Source organism: Perca flavescens, chromosome 18 (genome assembly GCF_004354835.1).
Source record: "Perca flavescens isolate YP-PL-M2 chromosome 18, PFLA_1.0, whole genome shotgun sequence".
Taxonomy (NCBI): domain Eukaryota; kingdom Metazoa; phylum Chordata; class Actinopteri; order Perciformes; family Percidae; genus Perca; species Perca flavescens.
The window spans coordinates 22,879,545-22,907,186 of record NC_041348.1 but is presented as its reverse complement, the minus strand read 5'-3'; the positions used below and the strand labels follow the sequence as shown (position 1 = coordinate 22,907,186).

At 38.2% G+C, this 27,642-nt stretch overlaps 2 protein-coding genes across 2 annotated transcripts; one reads left to right on the top strand and one right to left on the bottom strand.

Annotated features, from left to right (window-relative positions):
* Positions 1-7,887: 7,887 nt before the first annotated feature.
* On the top strand, positions 7,888-15,013 carry slc35a1 (solute carrier family 35 member A1). Its single transcript, XM_028604934.1, has 8 exons — positions 7,888-8,201; positions 8,770-8,950; positions 9,587-9,746; positions 10,283-10,435; positions 10,595-10,661; positions 11,668-11,844; positions 11,926-12,060; positions 13,085-15,013. Exons 1-8 carry the CDS (start codon positions 8,192-8,194, stop codon positions 13,216-13,218), a joined length of 1,017 nt encoding a protein of 338 aa, XP_028460735.1. The 5' UTR covers positions 7,888-8,191; the 3' UTR covers positions 13,219-15,013.
* Positions 14,268-27,508, bottom strand: rars2 (arginyl-tRNA synthetase 2, mitochondrial). Its single transcript, XM_028604933.1, has 20 exons — positions 27,221-27,508; positions 26,948-27,021; positions 26,762-26,864; positions 26,162-26,245; positions 25,974-26,074; positions 25,816-25,871; positions 24,935-25,018; positions 24,775-24,851; positions 24,093-24,251; positions 23,821-23,927; positions 22,781-22,876; positions 22,579-22,639; positions 21,577-21,653; positions 19,045-19,169; positions 17,558-17,625; positions 17,340-17,449; positions 15,704-15,799; positions 15,518-15,592; positions 15,367-15,430; positions 14,268-14,479 (listed from the first exon to the last, which is right to left on the bottom strand). The coding sequence occupies exons 1-20, from the start codon at positions 27,254-27,256 to the stop codon at positions 14,393-14,395; spliced, it is 1,740 nt and encodes a 579-aa protein (XP_028460734.1). The 5' UTR covers positions 27,257-27,508; the 3' UTR covers positions 14,268-14,392.
* Between the last annotated feature and the right edge of the window lie 134 nt (positions 27,509-27,642).

The window sequence follows — 27,642 nt, the reverse complement described above, 5'->3', positions numbered from 1 at the left end:
AATGGCATCATGACAAGACAGCCAGAGAAACATGTTTATTTTTGTTTCATAACAATTATGCTTCAGTGTTGTATAACTCAACTATCTCGTATCTCTTTTCTGATTAGAGAGGTGATAGATGGCCCAAAGGAAGGGCAAAGAAGTTAAGAAAACAACTAACCAGATTTTTTACTACTGTTCTTATGTCATGAACTGCAGACGTAAGTACTATATTATTAAATCAATTGAACAGCTGTAGTCACATACTGTACACATTTAAAGGACTTAGCTGAGGTTTGGTTTGTACTTAAAAATGTGCAGACATGATCTCTCCACTGTGCCCTTGTGGCTCCCAGCAGATCTTAAATGCTGCAGAACTATGAACGCTGTCTGTCTCTAACCAAAGAGTCGACTGTAATCATGATTACCGTAATTCAGATATGAGGTTGCGCTGCCTTTACAGTCTGTTATCTTCCCTCAAGGACATTTAGTCTGCATTAACCACCTGCTGAAGCATGGCTTTTATCTCTCTCATCTACTCTAATCTTTGAACAGGCTTACATGGGCTGAAAAGTATACCCTGTAGTTACACTTCTGCATATGAAAAATCACTATGACATGTCATCCTCGTGATCTGTACAAATAAACTAAAAACTGATGGGCCTGATTTGACCTGGGATTAAAGCACTTCCTTCTTCCTTCTTTGTTTCGAGAAAAGGTGGAACAGACGAAGATTTCATTAAAAATCTTTAAACATCTGACCACAAACAAAACTGGTACCTATTTTGAAGCCTGAGACAGAGAAAATGGTGTTTCAGGTAAGCTCTTGTAGCTGGAAAAAAGATAAATCAAGTGAGGAGATGCTGCTTGAAAAAAGTGCTTAGTGCTCTGCTGTTTATCAAACTGCTAAAAGTAAAATCCTTGACTTTTATTCATTCTTCTAAACTTAACAATCAAAGCTATAATGTAAAAAAGCTGCAGATGTTTCTGAAGTTTGTGCAGATCCTTGACAACATCTGTACAAAAACAGAGGTGAGTATACAGCTTCTGAGACATGTTTTGGAGTGACTGTACGGAGACTAACTACTATTTCCATAGTAAGTCTTTTCAGTTTATTAAAATGAAGTATCAAAGGAGGGAATAGACGAAACAAAAATAAATACTACCAACTGGAGCGATAGACCACTGGATGGATATGTTACTGTTACTTTTCGGGCTGCTGAGAGTAAACAAACATGATTTGTCAACAGATGCAGTCAGTCATCCTGAGGAGAGAGATCGCTTTGCGGTATTTTGGGAGTCGGGACATTCCAAATCCCTTGGCTCACTGTTAAGGTCAAAAGCTTTGAAGTTTTAGAACAATTTGATGAAGACATAAAGGGTCATGGGAGGATGGGGAGTGCATACAGTTGAAAGCAAAAAGCCTGCTGAGCTGGTAGAAGTGGAGCAGGAAAGCATGTGATAAAAGGGGGTTTATAGTCAAGCCTGTTGGATTTTATATTACACCTATCTTTTTATTTGAAAATATGCCATGTATCAGCAGGTAATTCACACTGTCTTGATTTTGTTAATCTTAATCTGTTACTTAATAATAAGTACTTGTATATATATATATATCCCCTTAACGCTGACTGTCGCTAATTTGCATCAAACCCCTTCCATTGCGACTGCAGGCGAGATAGCGTGTGTATTCCCCCCAATGCCGGTTTGTTTACATGCGATACATACCTTGGAACCTTTTGCATGCACTGGTTTCTCGTAGGACCGGTCGGAGTGGGAGATACATCCGGTTCACGGAAGCGAAATTAAACCTAACCCTACCCCTACCCCTAACCCTGCCCCTACACCTAACCCTACCCCTAACCCTAAATAAACTACTGTCAATGTTAGAGAGTAGAAGAGTGTTTTCTTTCATGCCGTTGTCAAGATCCATGTATTTGTCAATTACAGTTTAGAAGTTCTAACAACTTTGTGACATGAATGAAATCTACTATGTGTTTTATTAATTTTACCAATTTGTAAAGAATTTTACCATAATGCCTGTTGTCGCTACTTTGCATCATACCTTAATTTATATCTATTCCATATGCTATAGACAAATTAACAATCTCAACTTAATTTAGCATCAGCTTGGAGCCAGAAACACACATAATATTTTGTTTATATAATTGTGAATAAATTCAGGCGTCAAGGGGATATATATATATATATATATTGTATATATTGCATATACTGTATAGTGATATCTGGGTAGCACATCGGAAGGTGTGGCCTGTGGTTGTCTTGAGCAATGCTGTTCTATAATAATTAATAACTACGTGCACTTTCTTTATCTTCTTTCCAACAGGCTGTTGACTCTGGTGAAGTCACTATGGCTGTAGTGTATTTATGTACCTTTCTGCAACATTAAATAAATTACACAAACTAATTTTCAACACCTGAAAATCCAGGGACTGATCTTGAAGGATAAGGCTGGCATTGTTCTATATTTTCCTATTTACAACAAATCCCATAAAAAAGACCCAAACCAATAATGTGTTAGTCCGTCTCTCAATGCTATCTGACGTCCCTACCTGGCCTATGGCACTCAGCCCATTGGTTTCTATGAAAGATGTAAATCTTCAAAAACTATAAGTATTTATTTGTAGGAAGACATTTAGGCATTGTAATTTTTAGCAAATATTTTTTAAGAACTTGTGCATATTTTAGGGACTATTATGTGTTTTTAAAAATGTCTGGACAACAATGGAGCTCTGTGGCACAAAGGAATAAGCTACATCATGCTTTGGAAACACAGTACTTGTTATTGGGCTCAATTCATTGCTGGTTTTGGTCTTTTCATGGAATTTTTTTGACAAAAAATACAGAGTATCACCAGACGTATCCTTTAATGTGTGTGACTAAACTGCTAACTCTTCAAGATCCAAAATCTTCTCTTCTATAGGTGTCCCCAATTCATTTCAATGCAGCTTAATTTAATCAGGACATTCCATTAATGTCAGCACAGCTTTCAAAGGAGTCCTGAGTGCAAGTATTCATGTTTTACAATTGCATAAAATTAAATTGTGGGTAGATAACCATCCTGGGAATTCCACCATCTGTGGGTTAGTATGCTCTGCTGCCCCCTAGTGGCCAGCATCCAGAGATACACGGAAAATACCAATGGAAAATACTATGGAGACTGCGCATTTAAAATAAAAGCATAGACCTTGTAATTGAATAGAAAAAAACTGGTTACAACTAAAGAGCATGGCGTTGTAGATAGTGTTCGGTAAAGACTCTACTACAAGTTTAAGATGATGAGTGTGGCCGTTATCATTAAGTTTTTACAATTTTAAATGGTCTTGACCAATAGAAACATCAGCAGGGAGTTTTTTATACTGTTGATGTAGCTGTGTCACTTAAATAAAGTTTAAAAAAAAAAAGAAAAAGATTATTAGACTAACCAAAAAATTTCTAATAAAGGAAGAAGTTCCACTCCCTCGTTACTTCCGCCTCTGAACTGGTTGCAGTTCCACCGGAAATCCATATAGGGGGCGCTCACAGGCCAGTGCAGAATGAATGGGACTCTATGGAGCTATACCCCTCAAAACCCACTTTTCTCAGGATATAGTTTTTTGTCTAGTAATTTGAATGTTGCATTCGAAAGGGGAGGCAAAGAAAATACACACTGCTGGGTGTTAGATTTTTTTAAATTCGCTTTTCTGTTATTTTTTTTTTCATTTTTTTTAGTCGCCCGTCAGTGGCGTCATATAACCTTTTTTTTTTTTTGCAAAAAAAGGGTACAAATCACACGTGAATAGCCAACATGTACATAACATACAACAAGGAAAACGATAAACAATATAAAACAGAATTGCTAGGGGAAGCTTATAGGTCATCATAAAGAGAAAGAGGACCATATGTTGACAGTTTTAACAGCCTTTTTGTTGTTTGAGGCAGAAATCAAATTAATATAATGTTCAACTTCATGGAGAAAAAGTACAAAACTAGGTTTTTTAGTGCTGAATTTACACTTATGAATGTGAAATTTTGCCAAAAGAATTAATAAATTTATAATAAAGACTATATTTTCTTTACTATGATATTTATAAAAGCAAAAAATAACATCCTTCCACAATAAGGCAAAGTCTTTATAAATATGGTCAATGATGAATCTGCTGAGGTTTTGCCAAAATGTTCTAGTGTGCGGGCAATGCCAAAAGAGGTGCAGAACAGTCTCTGGGTGGTCTTCACAAAAAGAACAGTATGTGTTGATGTCTCTTTTAAATTTAATCATGTAATGATTAGCAGGGTAATATCTGTGAATTATTCTGAAAGATACTTCTTTCACCTTGTTTACTATCAAGTATTTGTGAGGAATCATCCAGACCTTTTTCCAATCAATGTCATTTACAAATCGGGTTCCAATAAAATTTAACATTTGGAATAGAAACAATCTCTTTTTGAAATAATGCACGAATGTTCTTATTATTATGAGGAAGTTGGGAAAAACAGATTCTTCCAACTGGTGATTCAGCCATATCAGGGAGGGAGACAGTAGGTGGAAGTCTGCCAGTATACTTAAAAAGCATGATTGTGCCTGATGGAATGGCATCAAATACAATTGCGAATTCTTTCGGTGTAACTGGAATGTTATATGTTGATAAAAACTCTCTATAGGAGAAAAGTCGCCCCTCTACATTAAATAGCTGGTCCACCAGCAGAATCTGATTGCGTACCCAATTCTCAAAATAAAGTGACTTGTTCTTATATAAAATATCTCTATTATTCCAAATTAGATATTGTGAGGTGAGAAATATGTTTATAAATAAGAGACCAAGCTAAGAGGACCTGCTTTTTAAAAGTCGACAGTTTTACAGGAAGTTTGTCTACATTGTAGTTACAATTCAAAATAAAGCCCAGACCACCAAAACGAGAGAATATATAATGGGGAATAAAATTCCAAATCGAGAAAGGGTTTTTAAGAAAATGCTTAGTCCAATTAATCTTAAAGGTATTATTTAGAGTATTGAAGTCCAACAAATGTACAGTGGGGGAAATAAGTATTTGACCCCTTGCTGATTTTGCAGGTTTGCCCACTTACAAAGAATGCAAAAATCTACAATTGTAATCATATGTACATTCTAACAGTGAAAGACAGAATCCCAAAGAAAATTCCAGAAAATCACATCATATGAATTTATTAAAATTGATAACCATCTGATGAGGAAAAACAAGTATTTGACCCCCTGGACAAACACCATGTTAATATTTTGTAGAAAAGCCATTATTGGCCAGCACAGATGTCAAACGGTTTTTATAGTTGGTGACAAAGTTTGTGCACATTTCGGCAGGGATGTTGGCCCACTCCTCCCTGCAGACAGCCTCCAAATCATTCAGGTTCCGAGGTTGTCGCCTGGCAACTCGAATTTTAAGCTCCCTCCAAAGATTTTCAATCGGATTCAGGTCTGGAGACTGGCTAGGCCACTCCAGAACCTTGATGTGCTTCTTCTTCAGCCACTCTTTTGTTGCTTTGGCGGTCTGCTTAGGGTCGTTGTCGTGCTGAAACACCCATCCTCGACCCATCTTCAGCTCTCTCACTGAGGGAAGGAGATGTCGGTCCAGAATTCCACGATACATGGCCCCGTCCCATCCTCCCCTCAATACGATGGAGTTGTCCCGTCCCCTGGCTGAAAAGCACCCCCAAAGCATGATGTTGCCACCACCATTCTTGACGGTGGGGATGGTGTTCTTTGGGTTGTACTCGGTGTTCTTTGCCCTCCAAACACGACGAGTTGAGTTGAGGCCAAAAAGTTCTATTTTGGTCTCATCTGACCACATCACCTTCTTCCAGGCCTCTTCTGAGTCGTCCAGGTGGTGAATGGCGAACTTCATGCGCCTGTACATGTTTCTTCTTGAGCAGGGGGACCTTGCGTGCGCTGCAGGATTTCAATCCATGACGGCGTAGTGTGTTACCAACCGTTTTTTTTGTAACTGTGGTCCCAGCTGCCTTCAGTTGATTCATCAGTTCCCCCTTGTGGTTTTGGGATGATTCCTCACCGTTCGCATGATCAGGGACACCCCACGAGGCAAGATCTTGTGTGGAGGCCCAGACCGAGGGAGGTTGGCGGTGGTGTGGTGCTTCTTCCATTTCCTGATAACTGCACCGACAGTTGATCTTTTCTCTCCAAGTTGCTTTCCGATTCTCTTGTAGCCCATCCCAGCCTTGTGCAGATCAACAATCTTGTCCCTGATGTCCGTAGAAAGCTCTTTGGTCTTGCCCATGGTAGTGATGTTGGATGCTGGTTGTTTGGGTGTTCACAGGTGTCTTTTATACAGGTAACGAGGTGAGGCAGGTATATTTGATGTAGATAATTGGTTCGGATTGGGGCTGTGTTTTAAAGAAAAACTAACTGGCTTGTAGGAGCCAGAATACTTGCTGTTTGTCCAGGGGGTCAAATACTTGTTTTTCCTCATCAGATGGTTATCAATTTTAATAAATTCATATGATGTGATTTTCTGGAATTTTCTTTGGGATTCTGTCTTTCACTGTTAGAATGTACATATGATTAAAATTGTAGATTTTTGCATTCTTTGTAAGTGGGCAAACCTGCAAAATCAGCAAGGGGTCAAATACTTATTTCCCCCACTGTAGCCTACCATTCATATTTATTCATAACAACACTTTTTTTGATATAATGGATAGGTTTTTCCAAATGAAGTCAAAAAGCATTCTATCAATGTCTTTACAGATTTTACTATCCAAGTGTAACGAGAGAGCTGCGTATGTAAGCCTAGATATTCTTTCAGCCTTGGTAAGCAACACTCTGCCTTTTAGAGATAAGTTTTTTTAATGACATCTCATTTTCTGATCTTTAGTGATAATAATACCCAAGTATGTAACTTCTTTCTTGATCGGAATGTTGCAAATAGTTACAGTCTTTTAAAGGCAACAGCTCACATTTATTAATATTTAGGCATAAACCAGAGGCCTCTGAAAACCGCTTAATTACTTGAATAGTAACAGGTATCTGGCTTGCATTTTTTTAAAAGATTGTGGTCAGCAAGCTGACTAATGATGATATCCCTACCTGCAATAGAGATTCCTTGTATAGTACTATTACATACATAAGTTGTGAGAATTTGTGTAGAAAGTAAAAACAAATAAGGGAAATTGGGCATCCCTGACGAATACCCCGTTCCAGATTAAATCTAGGGGAAGTTCCATTTTTCAGTTTTATAGAGCTATTTCCATTAACATATACGGTTTTAATTGCTTTGCGGAAAAAGTGACCAAAACCAAATTTCTCTTAAGATAGAAAAATATTTTTTGTTCTAAAAAGCCTTTTAAAATGTCAATGACGTCATACACATATACGGCCGGAGATACTGCTTTACGGCAAGCTCGGAGTCCCTTCCTTCGTTCTCTCGAGGCATCGACAACACAGCTAACAGGTTAGGCTCTCCCTGTCAATACAGATGCTAGAAAGAGGTTTGCTGATGTTTTAAAGACCACGCCGAAATATTCACTCTGACATTCTGGCTCTGCTTCGGATGCCGTCAAGCTGGAGCTCCGATCGTAATCAGTCCTTCACTGACCAATCAGCATTCATTAGCAGAATGCTAGCGTGTTATGGGCTACAACGACTCAACCTGTAAGAAATCAAAAGGACATAAGTACTCATTCATTCAACTTTCGACCTATAACCCATATTGAACTTGCAAAATCTACAATCAAATCTGAGGTTTCTCAACGACACTCAGACGAAAGAGACACATTTAGCCGTCTAGCTCCATTTAGGGTCCCATTCATTTTGCACTGGACCGCGATCACCCCCAGTGGAACTCTGGTGGAACTGCAACCTAATCCGGTACAATGGGACTGGATTTTATATACTGTCTATGGGCTGGATAGGGAGTGGAACGGCTTTCCGTAGACCGGCTTTGGTCTAACGGAACATCGGGGCATAAAAAACAAACACACCTCTCTGTAACGTCGTCTCGCGCTGCATTCTGGGAAACAAAGCCAGTATGCTGCCAGGCAGGCAGGCAAGGCAAGGCAAGGCAACCCGACCCGATCCTGACTTACTTGATGATGTGTAGCTAGCTGTTAAGACAACGTTCCTAGAGTCGCACTGGATACTTTGGTTAACGTTAGTTTTGACGGCATGTAAAGTGAGCAGGATAATCGACTTCCTTGCCTCTTGGACAGACACAAATCAGAGCAACGATGGCCGTCGGTGAGTTTACCCAGTTTAGCATGATACGTCGTTTTTAAGTACCGTTATAAAATGTTAGCTACATAAATCAGGCTATAAATGATATATGAACAAACCCCTCTGTAAAATCTTTAAGAATAGAGATAGGAATAAAACTGGAAAGTACGTGCTACTGAAGTGGAGATTTGCTGACTCAAAATATTAGAACAAAACCTACAGGTGAAAAGGTTAAAAAAAAAAAAACTTTAACAAACCACTATGAGATTTCCCCAGTTGAATACTTACATTAAGGCAATTATTTTTTGTATTACAAGTTTTCTAAAGTTGTTTAAATATGCAAATGAAGCTTTATCTAATTTAACTAACTTTTGGTGAATTAAAGGAGAACTCTACAGGCGCAAATAGACAAAGTGTGGTAAAATAAATACCTAAATGTGTATTTTGGATGTTTTTTCTTTTTTTTTGTTCAGTTTGAAAGAAGACATGTTATGAAAGCAACAGCTCAAACCTGAAAACGTGTTTTTCCTTGTGGTGTCTCCCCTTAAGTTACCATTGTGACTCAAAGCATTTTTACCCTGTCTCTCCTCAGAAAATGTGAGCGTGGCCTTTAAACTGTACTGTCTGACAGTGATGACACTGGTAGCAGCTACATACACAGTGTCACTGCGGTACACAAGGACCATTTCATCAGGAGATCTGTACTTCTCCACAACTGCCGTGTGCATCACTGAGGTCATTAAATTAATACTAAGTCTGGGGATGCTGACAAAGTAAGTGTTGGTCACTGTTACACCTTTCACAACAGAATATACTTGAAAAAATACTCTGAATATGGAAAAAGGTTTTTACAATTTGTAAGGGACCAAGTAACCTTAAGTGGATACAAGAATGATAAATAAGATCTCACAGCCTAGAGGTAGAGGGACGTAAACCACATTGAAGGATAATGTGAAACACAGCAGTCCATGTGTATTTTGATATTTGTTCTCAATGAGAGCAAGTATTATTGGTAACAACAGGGATCAAGATCATGTAAGAACATCATTTGTTCTCCTAAACCTCAAACCTTAAAGGCTTTTTATCACTTGTCTGCTGACTTCAGAACAGGACATGGTTTCCTTCTGTAATCTCTTCAAGCAAACCTTATTTGTATAGCACCTTTCATGCACATTCATTCAATCAATCACCTATAAAGCTAAGCACACTCCAAAATGCGTTACAGGTGACTGAAGCTTGTAATTGTAGTCCAATAATACACATATAATACAATATGTGTCCTCTGTGCCTATACACATTCAAAAACAGCGATTCAATAACTTTGACAATATTTTTGTCTATTTAAGTGAATAGTCTTAAGTATTTACACTTCTTCCTCATCAGTCTGTTTTTTATGCCTCGTCTGCCAGAGAAACAGGAAGCCTCACCAGACTGAAAAACGCTTTAGTGGAACATGTCTTCTTTAGCCCAAAAGAACTGCTGAAGCTGAGCGTGCCCTCCGTAGTGTATGCAGTTCAGAATAACATGGCCTTTCTTGCCTTGAGCAACCTCGATGCAGCAGTTTATCAGGTATGAACTGAATCCTATTTTTAATATGTTCAAATGAGTGTACAATATGTACACTTAATACAGTTGCTGGGTGTGGATGTGAACCTTTTGTGTGTTGGCTGCACCCACTTACTTTACAGTTGCAAAAATAAATATGCGAGCTAAAACTAACATATTTTCATTATCAATTAAACTGCTGATTGTGATGCTTCACATGTCTTGTTTCAAACACAATGACAGTAAACAGATGAAAGCAGCAAATCTTCTGGAGAAACCAGAAAATCATTTTTGTCTAAAAATTCGCCAGTCTATTAACAAAATAGCTGCAGATAAGTTCTAATAAACACAACTGTTGAGTAGCTCTTTTACTATTTATTATTTATTTATGGTGAAATGAGTGTACAGAATAATTTTAGCAGTCTCTATAATATCTACAGTATGTGTTAAGGTTTATCGGTGTGTTACTGAAAAGGAATGCTCAGTTCACCTTCTCTATAAAAATAGGTTTTTAAAAAAAATCAATAGATTTTAGACCTAACTTGTGTTTTCCTGTGTAGGTGACCTATCAGCTGAAGATCCCGTGCACAGCCTTGTGTACAGTCCTCATGCTGAACCGCTCTCTCAGCCGGCTGCAGTGGTTCTCTGTCTTCATGCTCTGTGGGGGAGTAACACTCGTTCAATGGAAGCCTGCAGAGGCCACTAATGTTCAGGTGGGGGTGGCATAAGTTAAAATGTAAATGTTATAACCATCCTGGTGACTCAATAATTTATAATCTCTCCTGTGACTTGGTTTATTATTACCTGTATCACCTTAAACTGCAGGTGGTAATTCCTGTCTGGTGGCTCATGTCATTTCTTTTTCCCCCCAGATTGAGCAAAGTCCTTTTGTTGGGTTCGTCGCCATCGCTATTGCTGTTATTTGTTCTGGATTTGCAGGTAAAGTTTGCAAAAGGTTCTGAGGAAATTACCATTATCGATTTTCAACTTCTTGTCCAATATTAATTTAGATACCACACACACAATACAAATAACAAAGTATCTAATATCTATTTCACACTAATGACCAGGGTTATCTGACCCGTGTTCAACCCTTCTTTTGTCAATTCCAACCAAGCCAGTCAACATGGGTTGATCCCTGGTCATGACAATTTAGATATGACCTGCCTCACAACCTGGGAGCAATACATACCAATTTGCTCACGTGCTGGAAATGATAGGTGGGGTTAAGTTGCGCTGCGAGCTCAGAGATAAAAAAAGAGAGCAAAGAGAGTGGAACAAGCTTTGAATGAGAGAAATAAAACAGTATTTTCTGATTGTTTCACAGCAGTTGCGTTATAAAGCACAAATAAATAACAATCAAACACTCAACAGATGATTTTGTGGAGACAGATGCTCTTTTCTACTCTGCACTTCATTCATTTCAGATTCAGTAGTAAACAAGGACGTATACTCTAGTATCTAGTAGTAGGACAAGGGGAGAACATTGCTCTTTGTTTGATAACATTAAAAGTAAAGTTGGGCTTTGCTGTCTGCTTCCCAAGACCGAAAGAGAGAGACTTGCGCGAGCAGAAAGAAGCGCCGTAGTGCTGTGACGGAGAAAAGGCACAGTGAGACAAAAGGTGCCCTGGAGACCTGGGACAATTGTGTCCCGACTGTGCGCCACAATCTCCAACAATTGACGTAATTGGTCCGTGCAATTTACATTGAAATCGACCTGTGTCGACCCACCTCCCAACCTGGGTGGTGAAGCTGAGTCTGTCTAAACAGGTTAACCCATTCAAACACAATGTCAACCCTGATTGACCCCTGATTGTGAAAAGGGTATAAACAAACACTGCCAAGGCATTTGTAATCATGTTTTTAACATTATTTGAGCTACCCATCGCAAAATATTTTAGTATTTACTTGCCCTAATAGTTTTGTGTCTACTTTCTCAATTGAGGTGTGTACTTTGAGAAGGTGTTGAAGAGCTCCGACACGTCTCTGTGGGTGAGAAACATCCAGATGTATCTGTCCGGCATTGTGGTCACCCTGATTGGTGTTTTCATGAATGATGGCGAGAAGGTCCTGGAGAAAGGCTTCTTCTTCGGTTATACGCCCTGGGTGTGCTTTGTAGTATGTAAGTATGACATAACCTTTTTCTATCTGAATTCACTTTTCTTCACAGTATTTTAGCTGACACTGCTCTTTGTGCTTCCAGTCTTGGCCAGTGTGGGTGGTCTGTACACTTCGGTGGTGGTGAAGTACACCGACAACATCATGAAGGGTTTCTCTGCCGCAGCCGCCATCGTTCTTTCAACTGTTGCGTCCGTCCTCTTGTTTGGACTACAGATAAGTACGTTTGTTTCTCAAAACCACATGGAATACGTTTACATGCACATAACATTCCGGTTTTTGCCCTTATTCCAAAAAAAGACGATATTCTGACTAAGCTGTTTACATGGCTAATGAAAATGAATATTCAACTAATATTCCTATTTACATATAGCCGTGCAAAATGCAATTTCTTTCTTTGCTCACCAGCAGACCGTGCGAACAGAGCGTCCCTCTTTGATTCAGCTTCTTGAAAAGGTCGCCATAGCTGTGTGTGCATATCCAACAACCTGTTGATATCCAAGTCTTTGATAATGTTTAAAAGTAGCTGTGTTCCTTCTTCTTATCGGGTATGCAGCCTTGCAAACTATTGGCTAGTTGGCTTGTGTACAGCAACCTTAGCAACGCACAGAGCTGACCATAAGCTGTAAAACCTCAGATTGAGACGCATATTCTGAATGCGCTGTATACATGTCCAAAGAATGCTTCTAAAACCTGAATAATACCAGAATACCCCATATGTCTTAATCGAAATATGCTGTTTACATGACCTGTATCAAATTCGGAATATTGTCATATTCGGAATAATGGTGTGCATGTAAACATACTCACTGTTGGTATATTGATTTATTATTCAAGTTTTTGCAGTCCTTCTGGCTCATCAGGCGATGGTATGTGTTTGTGGCTTATGATTGTCAGTTTTATTTGTATAGCCCAATATCACAATCTGTACAGCATACAACAACCTCTATCCTAACATTGTGGCTCAAGACTTGTATGTTTGCAGACATTTAATAGAAGGCTTTGTTTAAATTGAAGCCACACAGCTGCTTAACATTTAGCAGAGCGTATCTGAATCATGCAAATGCACTCATGCTTGTCACTAAGCTTGAGAGATACCAGAATCTTTCGAAGCATATTCAGGAATGCAGATTGTTTTGAAACAAAATCTTTGTAAATCAATAATAAAAATTAAAAAAACGCTACCAGTGCACAGTCTTTTTTTTCTAAATGTCTCATTTTGCTTTACTTTCCCTCTTGTGCAGCACTCTCGTTTGCCTCTGGAGCCCTGCTGGTGTGTGTTTCCATCTACCTGTACGGACTTCCAAAGCAGGACACATCGAAGCTGAGCCAGAAAGACGCAGACACGGAATCCAAACAGAGACTGATCACAGTGTAAGTCACCGATTTGCAGCAGAGGACTCTGTCAGCTTCAGCCATGCTGGAGCAAAAAGCACTTTGTTACTCTTATTTCGATGCCTCCATTTATCTGTTCTAGGGTGTGTGTAAATATCACAACTCCTTGTATATTAATATTAACAGTATTATTTTGTTTTTTCAATCGGTAATTAGTCTGTTTTACACAGTGTCTTAATGTTAGTGTCTTATGTCCATATCACAGTGTGGATTCTGAATGTGCCCAACTCACAGGAAAACATACTTGAATGAGAAATGACTGTGTGATTATGTTTATAATATCATCTCGCCCGTGTTTGTCTTTTACCCCATAATGTCATGAACATTCAGTTGCCAGTTTATGTGGGTACACATAGTCAAACCTAATGTATTCTACCTTCATAAAGGTTATAATGTTCAGTTTTTGTTGAAGCTGTTTAAGGGAGGTAAAGATTGAACTTGATCCCGTTAAGAACAAGTCACATAACGCAGATAACATTTCCAGTTTCAGTGAACCAGTTTCACAGCCTGTCATCAAGATAATGACATTTACGCCACTGCAGATGCACAATAGAAACCTTTAGAGTTTGACATGTTTCTAGCTGTCAACAACAATCGGTATGAAAACCGTGGTCATTACGAAAATAGGCATGGGCCGGTTACCGGTTTAAAGGTATTCTGCGCTTTGAAAAAGTGTGTCTAAGGTATGAGTTGTTTTTTTGTTTTTTTTTATAGTTTGAGTCTTCAAGGACAGACAGTGCAATTTAGAAATCCCTCTCCCTGCCAGTGTGCAGTGTGTTTCAAAATAAAATACATTGTGTTCAATGGAAAAGTTTAAATTTTTTATATTTTTGAAAAGTCTTTACCCAGACATTTAAAAAGTAATACATTTATAGCGGTCATCGTAATACCTTTTAAAACGTGATAATTTTGCCGAAGGTTACCATACCATCAGAATCTTATACCGGCCCAAGCCTATATGAAAACAGTGTTTCACTAAGGAATAACTTGCTTTAATCACGATCTGTGAGTGGAAAATACTTGAGACAATTGTAAGAAAAGCAAATGCTTCTGATGAATTTATTCTGAAAATGCAAGGCTTTTTATTTACAGTACAACTAAACTAAAGCAGTATGGTACCTACAGCAGTTAAAAAAACACTGATAAAGTAATTAGTTTTACATTTTATCAACTGGTGTGATTCCCAGGATCCTCATCCCATTGGCCAGGACTGAGCAGGCTCCACTGAACAGTCGTAACCTTGCCTGTTGACATTTAGCAAATCAGAACCTTTTTTTAAATATAGGTTTAATTATTGCAATTAACAGATTTTTCATTTGTTGTCAAGTTCATTTACAGGCAATCACTGATGTTAGCTTAACCTAAAAAAAAAATTCTGTACCTGCGTTCAGCCTTTTTACTCATTAATGCATTAAAAGGCAGATATTTCAGTACCATGATGCGGACGTTGGGCTGAGAGGTATTCCTTTTATATTTACATCAGTATTTGAAAGAGTGATTATTTTCAAATTGCAAGACTAGCACATTATTAGCGATGTCTTATACTATGAAAACAAAATCTGTAACCACCTGTAAATAAATGTTTCCAGCAAATGTATTCAGCTGCAGCTAATTAACACACACAACTACAAAATTAAAAGCTAGACTGTTGTCGGGTTAATGTGTTCTCTACATGCCAATGTGTGTACTGTGTATACGTGACCAAAGATGGCTTCCTTAAAAAATCAGCACTGTCCTGTAATCTAATTGATGTAACTTGTAAATGGACTTTTCTCCAACTGGCTGGTTTTGAATCATTTGATCAGATTATTTTCTTGTAGAAATAAGTTTGTTATGCTTGGTACACAATGGTACTGTGTATAACTGTATATTAAAAGCAAGACTATGTAACGCTTGAAAGAAGAAATAACCCTTTTCTTAAAATGAAAAGTTCTATTCATAAGCAAAAAATTTTTTTTTCAGTTTTTCTTCATTTATCAGTTTAATTGACTCAGAGGTTTTGGCAATACGGCCTCGCTTGGTTTGGTGTGACCGGTAGCTTATGGTGGTTAATGTTAGCTTGATATTTATGGTAATTGCTTTGATGTCTTGTGTGGTAAGGATTTACTGATTGTACAATCAATCTTTCTACCTGTGCAACATCCTGCTTGCTTCCTTTGACTGGCAGCTCTCTATGTGCTGAAGCAATCAGGTGGCTGGAAGAGAGTTAATACATCAGAGTACACAGTTAAACATTGCAGCAAAAGTTTCCCAACCCCTCAAGACTAACATCCTGTTCTTACCACAGCTTCAATAAAAAGTTGACCAGGTGTTTGGGCTGCAGATCCTGGGCTGACTGGTACAACACCTCATCATAGCTGCAAAGAGCACAGAATACAAATATTGATACAACACCGGCCGACTGTGACGGTTTGACGATATGCAGAACAAACCAAGTCGTGACAGGGTTCAAAAAGTGGTTTGCTTACCGAAGGAGGTGCTGCAGGATGGTGATGCTCGTCTGGTCAAATAGAAGGGATGGCTCAAATATAGCTGCCTTGGCACCTTCATTTCTCCTTATTAAACTGCAGTAAGTTAGAACACCACAATAAAAGTTTAAACGAGCAACTTGGTATATATTTGGACAGTATTCATATCCAATACCATGCATATAGATATTGCAAACAAACACTAAACCAATATTAGAGGAGACCTAGGAACTTAAGTCAGCTGGTACAGTGTTTAAAATAAAAACGTTAGCTAACCTGATGGTTATTAACTAAGTACTTGAACTTGATTACTTCTATTTTAGGCCTTATTCTTATTAGGCTTATTCTACACCACATTTGAGAGGCAAATATTGTACTTTTTACCCCACTACATTATTCTGACAGCTGTAGTTAATAGTTACTTTGCAGATTCAAATTATTCTACATGCAAAACATGATCAGTTCATAAAATATGAAGCAATGTTAATTATTAAACAACCCAGCAGCATATTAAAGGACACATTTTCAGGTATGTCTTAGTCAGGTGCACATATGAACATTGTTACGTTTTACTAGCGGTAATCATACCTCCTGTTTCCTTCAAGTACTTAAATTTAGCCCTCAACCAATCACAACAATAAAGTTCTGCTTAAATGATAATGCATTATTAATAATTATCCAATAAAATAATACTCTAAAAGGGGTCATTAGTATTTTGATACAAAAGTACATTTTACTGATACACTACCTCCAACAAAACATTACCTTTAATAAAAAATAGTCAATTGATTAGGTGATCAAAGGAAAATGAAATCAACAACAATACAAAAGTAATTTATGAAGTAAAAACAAATGTGAGGATGTGCTTTTCTTGGTTTTAAATCACTGCGAACTGGACATCAGGGTCAGACAAAACAAGACATTTGAAGAAGTCACCCTGGGCTCTGGGAAAGTTTGGTGAACTATTTATGACTTTTAAAGACTATAGATCACACGTTTCAAACTCAAGGCCCGCGGGCCAAATCCGGCCCTTCGCAAGTTTTGATCCGCCCAGCATATCAATTTAGGTTCACAATAGATTTTGGCCCGCCTAGTTGTGCGCAGAAACCAGAAAGACGGGAAACTCTTTTCAAACTGTAATAAGGTCAAAGCAGAATTTGACAGATTTGCCGACTTTGAGACTCAGGAATTCCCACAGAAGCAGAGAGTTTTCATATTTAGACTGTGAAACAGGTTGCTGTAAAACATGTAATCATTGTTTTGCAAAACATATGATGGCTAAGGAACTTTTTTTTTAGGGCTTTATGTTGACATAACTGTAAGTGAGAAAGCTATATGAGACATGCAATAATACAGTCAAATATGTTAGACTTCGATTGAATAAAAGCATGTCAATAAACTCTACATGTCTGGCCCCTGATGTGATTCTTACTTCCAAGTGTGGCCCTTTAGTGAAGTTGAGTTTGACACCCCTGCTATAGATTAATCAATAATCATAAAAACAATTATTTGTTGCAAACCTACCATAATAGAATGACACTACAAAGATTCACAGAACTAAATCTCCAAAATCAACGAGGGACTACATGACTACTAGAACTCGTGAAATAGTTTTGTTATTTTCAGCAATACAGACCTGCGGAGTCGAGCATGTGTGTACTGGAGGAAAACTCCCGTGTCTCCCTGAGCCTGCAGCATCCTGTCCCAGTCAAACGTATAGTCCGACAGCAGGGGACCTTTGAAGTCCTGAAACAGTCAACGGAAAACTAGAATCTCTTTTATCACACTGTGCAGACAAATCAGGAAAAGAAACTATAGGGTGTAGATGGAAGGTTTACAACTGGAACAATTCACCTGCACTATCAGGGCACTGATTCCAACTTTCTCTGCTGTGTCCTCTGTGTTGTCCATTTCCTTTGTTGCTGTGGAAAGAGCAAGTCCGACCATTTTCTTAGTATTTGCCATTTAAAAGTTTTTCTTTCGCACATTTGCTTCCATTGCTATAACAACCGCAGTAGTTTGGACCTGTCCATCAATATCCTGGCTGAAGAAATTTCTAATGTGACATTACCAAAATGATCCCAATATAATGTAAAAATGAATTATTGTAAATTATACTGTGGTTGAGACAACTGGGAGAATCCACGTTGAGCTGGAGGGGTTGTGTTAATTAAGACAGCGTGTCCCCAGTTCCATACTACATACTGATTGAATACAGTATGTACTCTACACTTATCTTTAAGTGTACTGTTTTTGCAGTTAGCATAGCAATAAATCAACATTAGCGTATACATACAGTAGTATACAAACAGGTTTATGTACGTTTTTAGGATACAATTGCCAATTAAACTTCAGACACAGACAAATATTTTTTTTACAAAATGTAAATGTTGTATGCCATCCACAATAAGTTTTAAATTCTTTCAGCTGTGAGCAGCTCCATTTCAGGGAGAACATTATCAAATAACAGCATGCTCAAAAAGTCTTTTGTTGGTATGCCTAATAACCAGTTTTGTACCTTTTCCAGTCAATGCACTAGACTTCCTTGTACTGTACTGGAAGAACACCAATGCCCTGTTGCATCAGGCAATCAGAAAATCTCACTTGATGCTGTAAAGCAATCCCTGCGACTGAGACACTGTAAAATGCTGTGGAGAATAGTATAGTCTGACAGTGCTTAGAGCAATTTCTTTATCCAGTGAGGTAATTATACAAATGTGTCAAAGTTACAATGGTGATTTTTATTGATGTTAAAATTACTCATGCACCACCTATAAAGCACAGGTCCATATATAATTAAAAAAAAAAATCCTATTTGAGAAGCGCTTTGTAACTATGCGTTTTAAAAAGTGCTATACAAATATTTACACTGCACAGTATTAATTGCTAGGGGTGCACCGATCCGATATTAAGATCTGATATTGGTCCCAATATTGACAAAATAGCTGGACCGGGGATCGGAAAAATTAACAGATCCACGGGCCAATCCAGATTTTCCCTCTGTCGCAGGTGTGTCGCATGCTGGAAGAGTTGAGTTTACAAATAAATAAGAATTCAATACATTACATCTATGTTATTTTGTCTTAGTTAGGAAAGTCTGGTGTCTTTAGTCTCTTCCACATGGTAGAAGGAAGGTATAAGGTGGAAGGTATACAGTGTATTATTAATTCAACAACGGTATCAGATCGGTATCTGGTATCGACAGATACACAAAGCCCAGGTATTGGTTTCGGGACTGAAAAAGTCGGATCGGTGCATCCCTATTAATTGCAAGGGAATATGAGGACACATGCAAATATTCTTTTGGCACAGAATCATGCCTAACGTGTGACAGGCTTTACTTTTTGACTGGCTCATGTTGTGGAGCATCCTGGCCCGAGCTTCGTCCAGCACATCCTCCAGAAACACCACCTCACCGCTCCGGGTCTTCATGCCCCGCACCAGGCCGAAAGGTACATGCTTACACCTGCAACCGGTGGTGGAATACACATTTATATATTAAGTAAAAGCAGTTCCACACTCTGAAAATACTCTGTTACAAGTAGAAGTGTTGTATTAAACTTGCAGAACGTTTATCAGCAAAAGGAAAGGTAGTCATTGTTAGGGCATAACCACAACCCTGGGAAAACCTGATGCTTTCATTACTCGTCTAGGGGCTTCCAGGGCTTGGCTGCCCGTGCATATATGAATCTCTACAGATTAGTGTTCCACTGCCAGGCTAAAAGGTAAGGTGAACAGTAGGGGTGGGGGAAGAAATCGATACAGCATAGTATCGCGATATTTTTCGTGGCAATACTGTATCGATACACAGACTCCAAGTATCGATCTTTTATGATATATGTGTTGGTCAGTTTGTCTGCTTGACAATCACATTTTGCAGCAATAAAATTGAAATGAGATGAACAGACAGAGAAATGGATCTTTTTAGATAAAAACAGATGTTGACAAAATTGTCCTTTCGGGAAAAATCTGAAGTTGGGAAAAAAGGTAATACATTGCAATATATCGCAGAATATTGCAATATGTTTAAAATCGCAATAATATCGTATCGTGACATAAGTATCGGGATTATATCGTATCGTGAGGCCTCTGGTGATTCCCACCCCTAGTGAACAGGCCTGACGCCTCGCTGCCCTGGCGCTGCTCCGATCCATCACCCGGTTAGCCCACACTCGGATGCTGGTTAGTGCTCCGTTGACAGTTCATTTAAAGATGCGGACAATCATTTTAACACAATTTAATGGGGGAAAACGGGAATCTAGTACGTCCTCCATTGCTGCACTCAGAAAACATTTCGATATATACCAAATTCATCATACTAGTACAGTGCCCGTTGAAAATGTGCCTGTTTGAAACGGGCCGATTGCTTGGCCTATGGTATTGCTGCTTGTAGAATTCTTCAAAACCAAATTGTACCCCAAAATGACAGGAGGACCCCAAACCACTTAATATGAAACTCCACTGTAAAGCCTACTGCTGACTTACAGTGTAGGCTATGTCTTCATCAGAGGAAGACATTGTACTTCTATATTTACCTGACAGAGAACGTTGCAGATTCAGAATTTAATCACAAAATATCACAATGAAAATGTGGCAGGCCGCTACCCACAATCAGCACCTATCTGCATTAATCATTTGTGTGTGTGCAGAGAGAGAGAGAGAGAGAGAGAGAGAGAGAGAGAGAGAGAGAGAGAGAGAAAGAGAGAGAGGGTTATTGTCTTGTGTCGTATGATCATTAACGAATTTAACACTTCATCAGAGGTGTTCATTTCCATACAGGTTTAGAGAGAGAGAGAGAGAGAGAGAGAGAGAGAGAGAGAGAGAGAGAAGAGAGAGAGAGAGAGAGAGAGAAAGAGAAAGAGAGAGCGGGAGGAAAAGAGAGAGAGAGAGAGAGGGTTATTGTCTTGTGTCGTATGATCATTAACGAATTTAACACTTCATCAGAGGTGTTCATTTCCATACAGGTTTAGAGAGAGAGAGAGAGAGAGAGAGAGAGAGAGAGAGAGAGAGAGAGAGAGAGAGAGAGAGAGAAAGAGAGAGCGGGAGGAAAAGAGAGAGAGAGAGAGAGAGAGAGGGTTATTGTCTTGTGTCGTATGATCATTAACGAATTTAACACTTCATCAGAGGTGTTCATTTCCATACAGGTTTAGTGGCTTGACGGTTAACAGTGAAGTAGGGGATTTGGATTTAGATTTCGCGGGGGTATTTTGGCAACGGTAATGTTATTAGTGTTAGCAGTAGACTTAATTAACCAGACGTGAGGTGAGTGTGATGAAAACTGCAATGTCTGCCCAGTTCAGCTCTGAGATTTTCTCACATTGCCCTGCGCTGTGAAGGAATAATCTCAGAGATTAGGTTATGTTCTGCCTCTGTTTAGAAGTGGTGAATGTAGGCTACAGCTCACAGCAACTGTGTCTGCCTCTTGTTTGATATTTAGTGTTTGCAAATGGCTTTGTATTGAGTTTACTCTTAGTGAAATAATAGACACTGAAAAGCCAGCGTTATGTAGCGCCTTTTTCCCCCCCAACCTTATTCCACACAACATTCGCGATGTTCCTTTCAGCTATCCTCTCATGCTCCAGGAAAGTGAAGAAAAGTTAGTTTGGTATAACCGGCAATCATGTAACGTTGGATGTAACATTGAAAGCAGGAAAACTGTACTGGAGTCACCATGTTCCACCCTAATGGAGGAACATGATTAGCCTATCTAATCACCATCAGATGTTTGACAAGTGTGGTCTATTTAACATATTAGTGCACGTGTTTGACTGTGATTATTGATATTGAGGAAGGCCTGAGGGACAAAACGTCATCTGTGCGACACTTTTTTCATACTTTCATGTGTTGTTGTGTTCAGGTGTTTTGCGTTTTACCTGTCAGCCCAAGAATGTCCCATAGCAAGCAGGATGTGGAACAACTGGTGGAAGTGATTTGCCTGACTTTTATCTGTCTTAAAAAGAAGAACAAACACAGAAGAAAAATTATATATATGTAGCAATAAAAAAGGAGTGGGTAGAGTGTGACAGGAAACAAGATCTAAATTCAACAGTAGTAGCAGTGGCACAAACATATAATCTAAACTCAAATTAACTAGCTCTGCATATTGCTAGGCAAGTTTTGTTTTTACTGTACTTAAAGAGGATCAAAAATGACATTTGAAAAAAAGGCGGCACTTCAGTGGTAATTAAAAAAAAATGGCACCTCATTTTGGTGAAATTTACGTACAAATGGCCAACTACCTTACTTTTTTCAGCATGAAGCCTTTATCAGAGCATAATGGATACCCCATTTGGTAATCAAAACGTAATTTAAATAAATAAGTAGAGCTGAAACTAACAATTATTTATCTATCTATCCATTTGCCAATTATTTGATTAATCGTTTCAATTATAAGAGGACCATAAAAAAACATCACAATTTTCTAAAGCCAAAGGTGAGATCTTTATATGTATTGTTTTTTCCAACCAACAAAACCCAAACATATTCAGTTTACTAGACCAAAGTAAAAAAAAAAAAAATAGGACAAAGCTTGGGAATGTTTGCAATTTTTGATTTAAAAAATCACTAATTATGAATGAATTATCAAAATAGTTGTCAACTGACTAATAAGTTGAGCTCGTTATGCGAGTGCAAAACTAATGTTGAAGATAATTAAAGCTTCACCCTATATTATGTATTCTCACTTACATATGACTGCAATGCAATGTGCTATTTCCATGTCTTTCACTACTGTAGCTCATGTTGTACTGTAGATAAATGTGTCTTGTGTGAAGTTACACCCCCCGCCCCAACTGTTCCACCCTGTCTTTTAAGGACAGCAATGAAACAATTTAATAAAGAAAATGTAGTGAGCTCGAGTGCACTACTTTCCTTACCACATAAATCATCTCATCAAAATGGTACTTTGCTTTTCGGTCAATCGCTGCGGCAACATCTCTGAAATGCAGTAAATAGAAAATAAGCCATTATTGCGACTTCTGCTTTCAAAATTGATTTCTTACACATTATTCATTTAATACCTAAGCTTTTTTTTGTTGTTGTTGCAGATTTTAATTGACCTTTTCTACGAGCACTGACCTGGTGATGTAGAGAGTTGTGCCGTCACTGCGGAGCACAGTGCAGACGCTGCTCATGTCTCCAGCAGGGGAGAGATCCACAACACCGGTTCCTTTCCTGTAAATACAACAAGTGCATGTAAGCTCACAGTTGGTATTAGTTTAGTTTAATAATGCATCAATGTCAACTGCAGGGAAAGAGCATTCAATCAATTATTTTTACACACGAAAAATTATACCAAAAAAAGAAAGAACTCACAGCCACTAGATAATAAAAATGACTGAAATCTGTCCCCATCTTGTCTTAAAGATATGCTACTGATATCAAAGTAGTAATTTAAGTAGTGATAACATAGAGAGGCAAAAACTTCTGTTAGCAAGTTCTTTGACTATTTCTCCATATTCTTTAGAAATGGCCAGCATAACAAGCGCATTACCACTATACATATGTACATCACTCTGCACTCATTGTCTCAGTACTCTGCAATGACAATGAAATGGAATCTAATCGAATGACATGTACTGATTAGTAACAGTGCCAAAATCAACATGTTAGTACTCTCTGGTGGACAAACTCTAAACTACCTCAAACATTTGTTATTTCTGTACTACAACACACATGCCATGGGAAAATGGAAAGGATATATCTGAGATAAGCTAAAATCAGCTTCCAACACAAAATATAAGATGTGGTGAGTAAGAAACACAAATTCCATGATAATCAAAAAGGTTCAGTGACAAAACAAATCTTATATTACCTATCAAAATAAATAAATACATAGATGGTCTGCAAATACTTTCAACACCATACAAATAATAAATCAATGACAGCCAACTAAACAGTCCATTTGGTCCAATTATGTGATCAGTCAGACATTAGTGGCCACCCAGTAAATAAACCAACTGGGAGCAGGAAGCTGACCCACGGGCCTCCTAACACATGTTTACGTACATGGTTTTTCCTACGTACAGGGATTTTTTGAATTTTTGGCTGACACACTGTGACACACTGAGTGTGTCATGACAGCTACTGATTAAAGGCCATCACATACGGTCACATACTCAGAGGTTTTCAACAGGCCTTGGCTCTGTAGCTGCTGCACCACCTCCTGGGCTTGATCTTGGTGAAAAGACTCTCCAGAGTAAATATCAAAGTGGACCCCTAACCGCTGAAAAGATTTGAAATAAATGTCATTAAATGTAATTTCACATTAAAACAGATTCAATTATATTCATGCAACTGATATTTTCTTTAGTTTATATTTCAGAGTTTAGGTTTTTTCGACCATTGGTGTCAGTTGGTCATGCGTGTTATTCAGTCCGGCTGGTTGAACCTTGTAAATGTGTTGATACTCGTCCACTGTGATCTCTCTGAACTGTTGCCATAACGACACAGCCTCGCTCTCATGCTGCTCCAGCTGTCTAAAGAAGTCTCTGGCAGCCTGCTTCATATCCTCATTGTGCTCTGCTTCCTTGTTCACTTGAACATAAACCTGCAAGACAAAAACAATTACTGCCAAAAAAAACGGCATAGTAATGTTGAAGAACACACTTCTTAATGGGGGTGGGAATCACCAGAGGCCCTATGATACGATATAATTACGATACAATATTATTGCGACTTTAAACATATTGCGATGTTCTGCAATATATTGCAATTTACCTTTTTGCCAACTTCAAATTGTCTCTAAAACTTTGTCAACGTCTAGTACCAAAACATTAAGTTGTCATGTACAATTTATATAATAAAAAGATTGATATTTGGGGTCCCTGTATCTATACAGTACTTCCACGGAAAATATCGAGATATTATGCTGTATCTGATACTATGTCCCCACCCCTACTTCTTAACAGCATATAAGCCACGTAACATAAACTCACAACTCAAAAATCACTAATGAATCTGTTGGCGGCATGTCGGCTAATGGTTTAAGCAGGCGATTAACATAATGTGATAGTCAGTGAATTATAAAGATTAGTGTGGCTATCTGTCTTTATCCAACTATGCAGACTAACCTCAAATAAATGCTGTAAGGGATTCTGTTTCAGTTTCTCCTGACATCCAAACTGACCAAACCCAGCTCCCAACAAACCTGAAATTAGAGAAGGAAAACTAGTTTTGTCAAAAGAGACACTTTTATGAGACCAGAGGACACCTGACACAGTGTTTACTCACCAAACTGCATACCCCAGTCACCGAGGTAATTCATGCGAATTACATTGTTTCCAAGGGACAGCTTTAAGTTAGCAATGAAGTTACCTGGAGATGGGGATTATATTTTTTAGTGCAGTTGACTGACTGTACTATGATTTTAAAATGCAAGTTTACATTAGGGCTGCACAATTAATCACAATTTTATCGAAGACAAAACTATTTGTTAAAGGCAAAATATGTGTAAAAATACCAAAATGTAAAAGTATTGTGGTGCTGCAGAGATGTCCTGGCCCACGCATCATATACAATAGACTCAAGAAAAAGAAATCATTGTTCTGTACAGATAATCGCAAAAATCACACCACAATCATTTAAATATACTTTTCAATGAAAATAATGATGCAAAAATGATCATTTCCTCCAATATCGTGAATCATATCGCAATTACAATATCAACCAAAACTAATTGCAATTAGATATTTACCTCATATTGTTCAGCCCTAGTTTACAGCATAGCCCAACAAAAACAGGATTTCTGAGACAAATATTTATTACTTTTACTTATTTGAGGGTTTAAATCTGATAATGATATATTGGACGATACATACAAATAAACATTTTAATAAATTTCCTTTTTTTTTAACCATTATGAAGATACTGGGCAGAACATTTTACAGTTCAAAAATAAACTTCAATGCTCTCTGGAGGACAAACTACAAAATTAAACACATATTTGGCATTTCTGTACTTCGATTTCTTGTCATTTATCGGTTGAAATATACGCCAATACTAATATTTCTGCTATGAGCTAATACCTGCTGATATTTAGTTCAATGTTCAACTCACATGCATGTTAATCAATATAGCTATTTTGGCTTCAGTTCCTGAATAAATTAACTCACCAATAATTGTCGATCTTAAGTGTCCAGCATGGAATTTTTTGGCAATATTTGGAGAGCTGCAAGATAAAAACACATTAATTCTGTCTGATGACAATCTATAAAGGGGAAGACATTGCATGTTGTGTTAAAGACATTATACAAACACTTTACAAACATACCTATATTCAACTAGCGTTGTTCCTCTCTTGAGAGTTTTGAAAAGTTCACTAGTTAACCCAAATTTCACATCCTCCTCTTTTCCAAATGGCTCCAACATTTTCTAAAACAGATGTAGTAGGTAACAGATAATAATCACAGTAGAAACAGTCAAGATTGTTCACCAAAGTGGAAAAGAAAACAGACAAACCTGGACAAGAAGCTTGCGATTCACTTTAAAGTTGATCACTCCACATCCAGCAGATATGTCCTCCACCACACTGTCCTGCTTCAACTAAAAAAATACAAAGTAGATTTCAAGGAACCTAAAAGTCTGTCTTATTGAATTCAGGATTATATTAAGCACAATAGATTTAGAGAGCATCTTTAAAAAAATGAAGTAATGTGCATCACATAATTTTATATTACACATTTCATACAAATGGGAAAACTCAGCCAATAATTTGAGGACATACAGTATGTCCAGAAATATTCTTGGTTTTCTTAGCTTATGTTAAAAGTGTGGCTCCAGCTTTCTGACTGATCTGCAAGTATCCCACCATCTTCTGTGGAATAACAGAAGGAAGGCCACCACACAAGACTATTTTATAAGTTATAAAAGCATGTACAAGTCTGTTTTTGTGGAGTATACTCTGTAGTATACTGAGTATACTGGTTTGTGCAAACCAAGGTTGTGCATCCAAAAGGATACAGAGACTTCTAACATCTTTAGCTTTCTTGACAAATGTATGTAATGAAAAATGAGACTTAAATTTGTCGTTCCTTTGCCTTGGCACCAAAGAACCCTTACCCGAGTGGCCAGGTCTTCTGTCTGCAGCTGAATGTCACCACTGGATGGTAAAATCCCACTGATCCGTAATGTGCTGATTGACAGTTTGAAGTCAGCAGTCTGCCTGAAGAGTACAAGTTCAGGGAGCTTTAACAGACAGACACATATAGAGCATCTGACTGAAAGAGAGGAGTAAACACACTTAACTGTTTCTTAAAAACTGGAACTGCTGACAGAGCTGGTATTAAGGCATCCTCAGGCTGCTGCAGAGTCCGACCCAGCTACACATCAAAACACACAAAGAGGTAGAAGATTTCAATAAACAGGATGAGATAAGCTATTAGATTATTGTCTAACAGTTATGAGGAAGACTTAACAGACAGTCCTGCCTCCCTCGTTTTTACTTGCTCCAGGGTCAAGGCATGCTGCAAGTTAGCATTAGCATACAGACTTGTCCTTTGTGACTTTCAGGTTCGTTACCTTTTCTGCAATTCTACTTCTGAAGAAACAAGCCATGTTTCGCGAACGTGCAAACACAATGTAATAATAAACTTTTTGCAAAATTAGCAACAATCAAATGCTGTATGATCCATTCTACTGTACTTCCGCCGTAGCCACGCAACGTCCTTTTAGCTGGTCCAATCACAGGCTTCATTTGCTAACGACGTCTGCAAGTAGAAAAGGTTCGCTCGATTCCCGTCTACGTTGCTCCCGACGGATTAATTTTTAATCGTTTAACAAACTTAACTTCTTCATGAGTACTGTTGGGTGTGATTTGGGATTTGAGCCAACTTGATGACGTTTCCTTGGCAACATGAGCAAAAGCCCGACTGGGACTGATTAAAATATCACATCCTCTAAAACCAATGTCTAAAACAGGAGTCGTCAACGTTTTTTAAGCC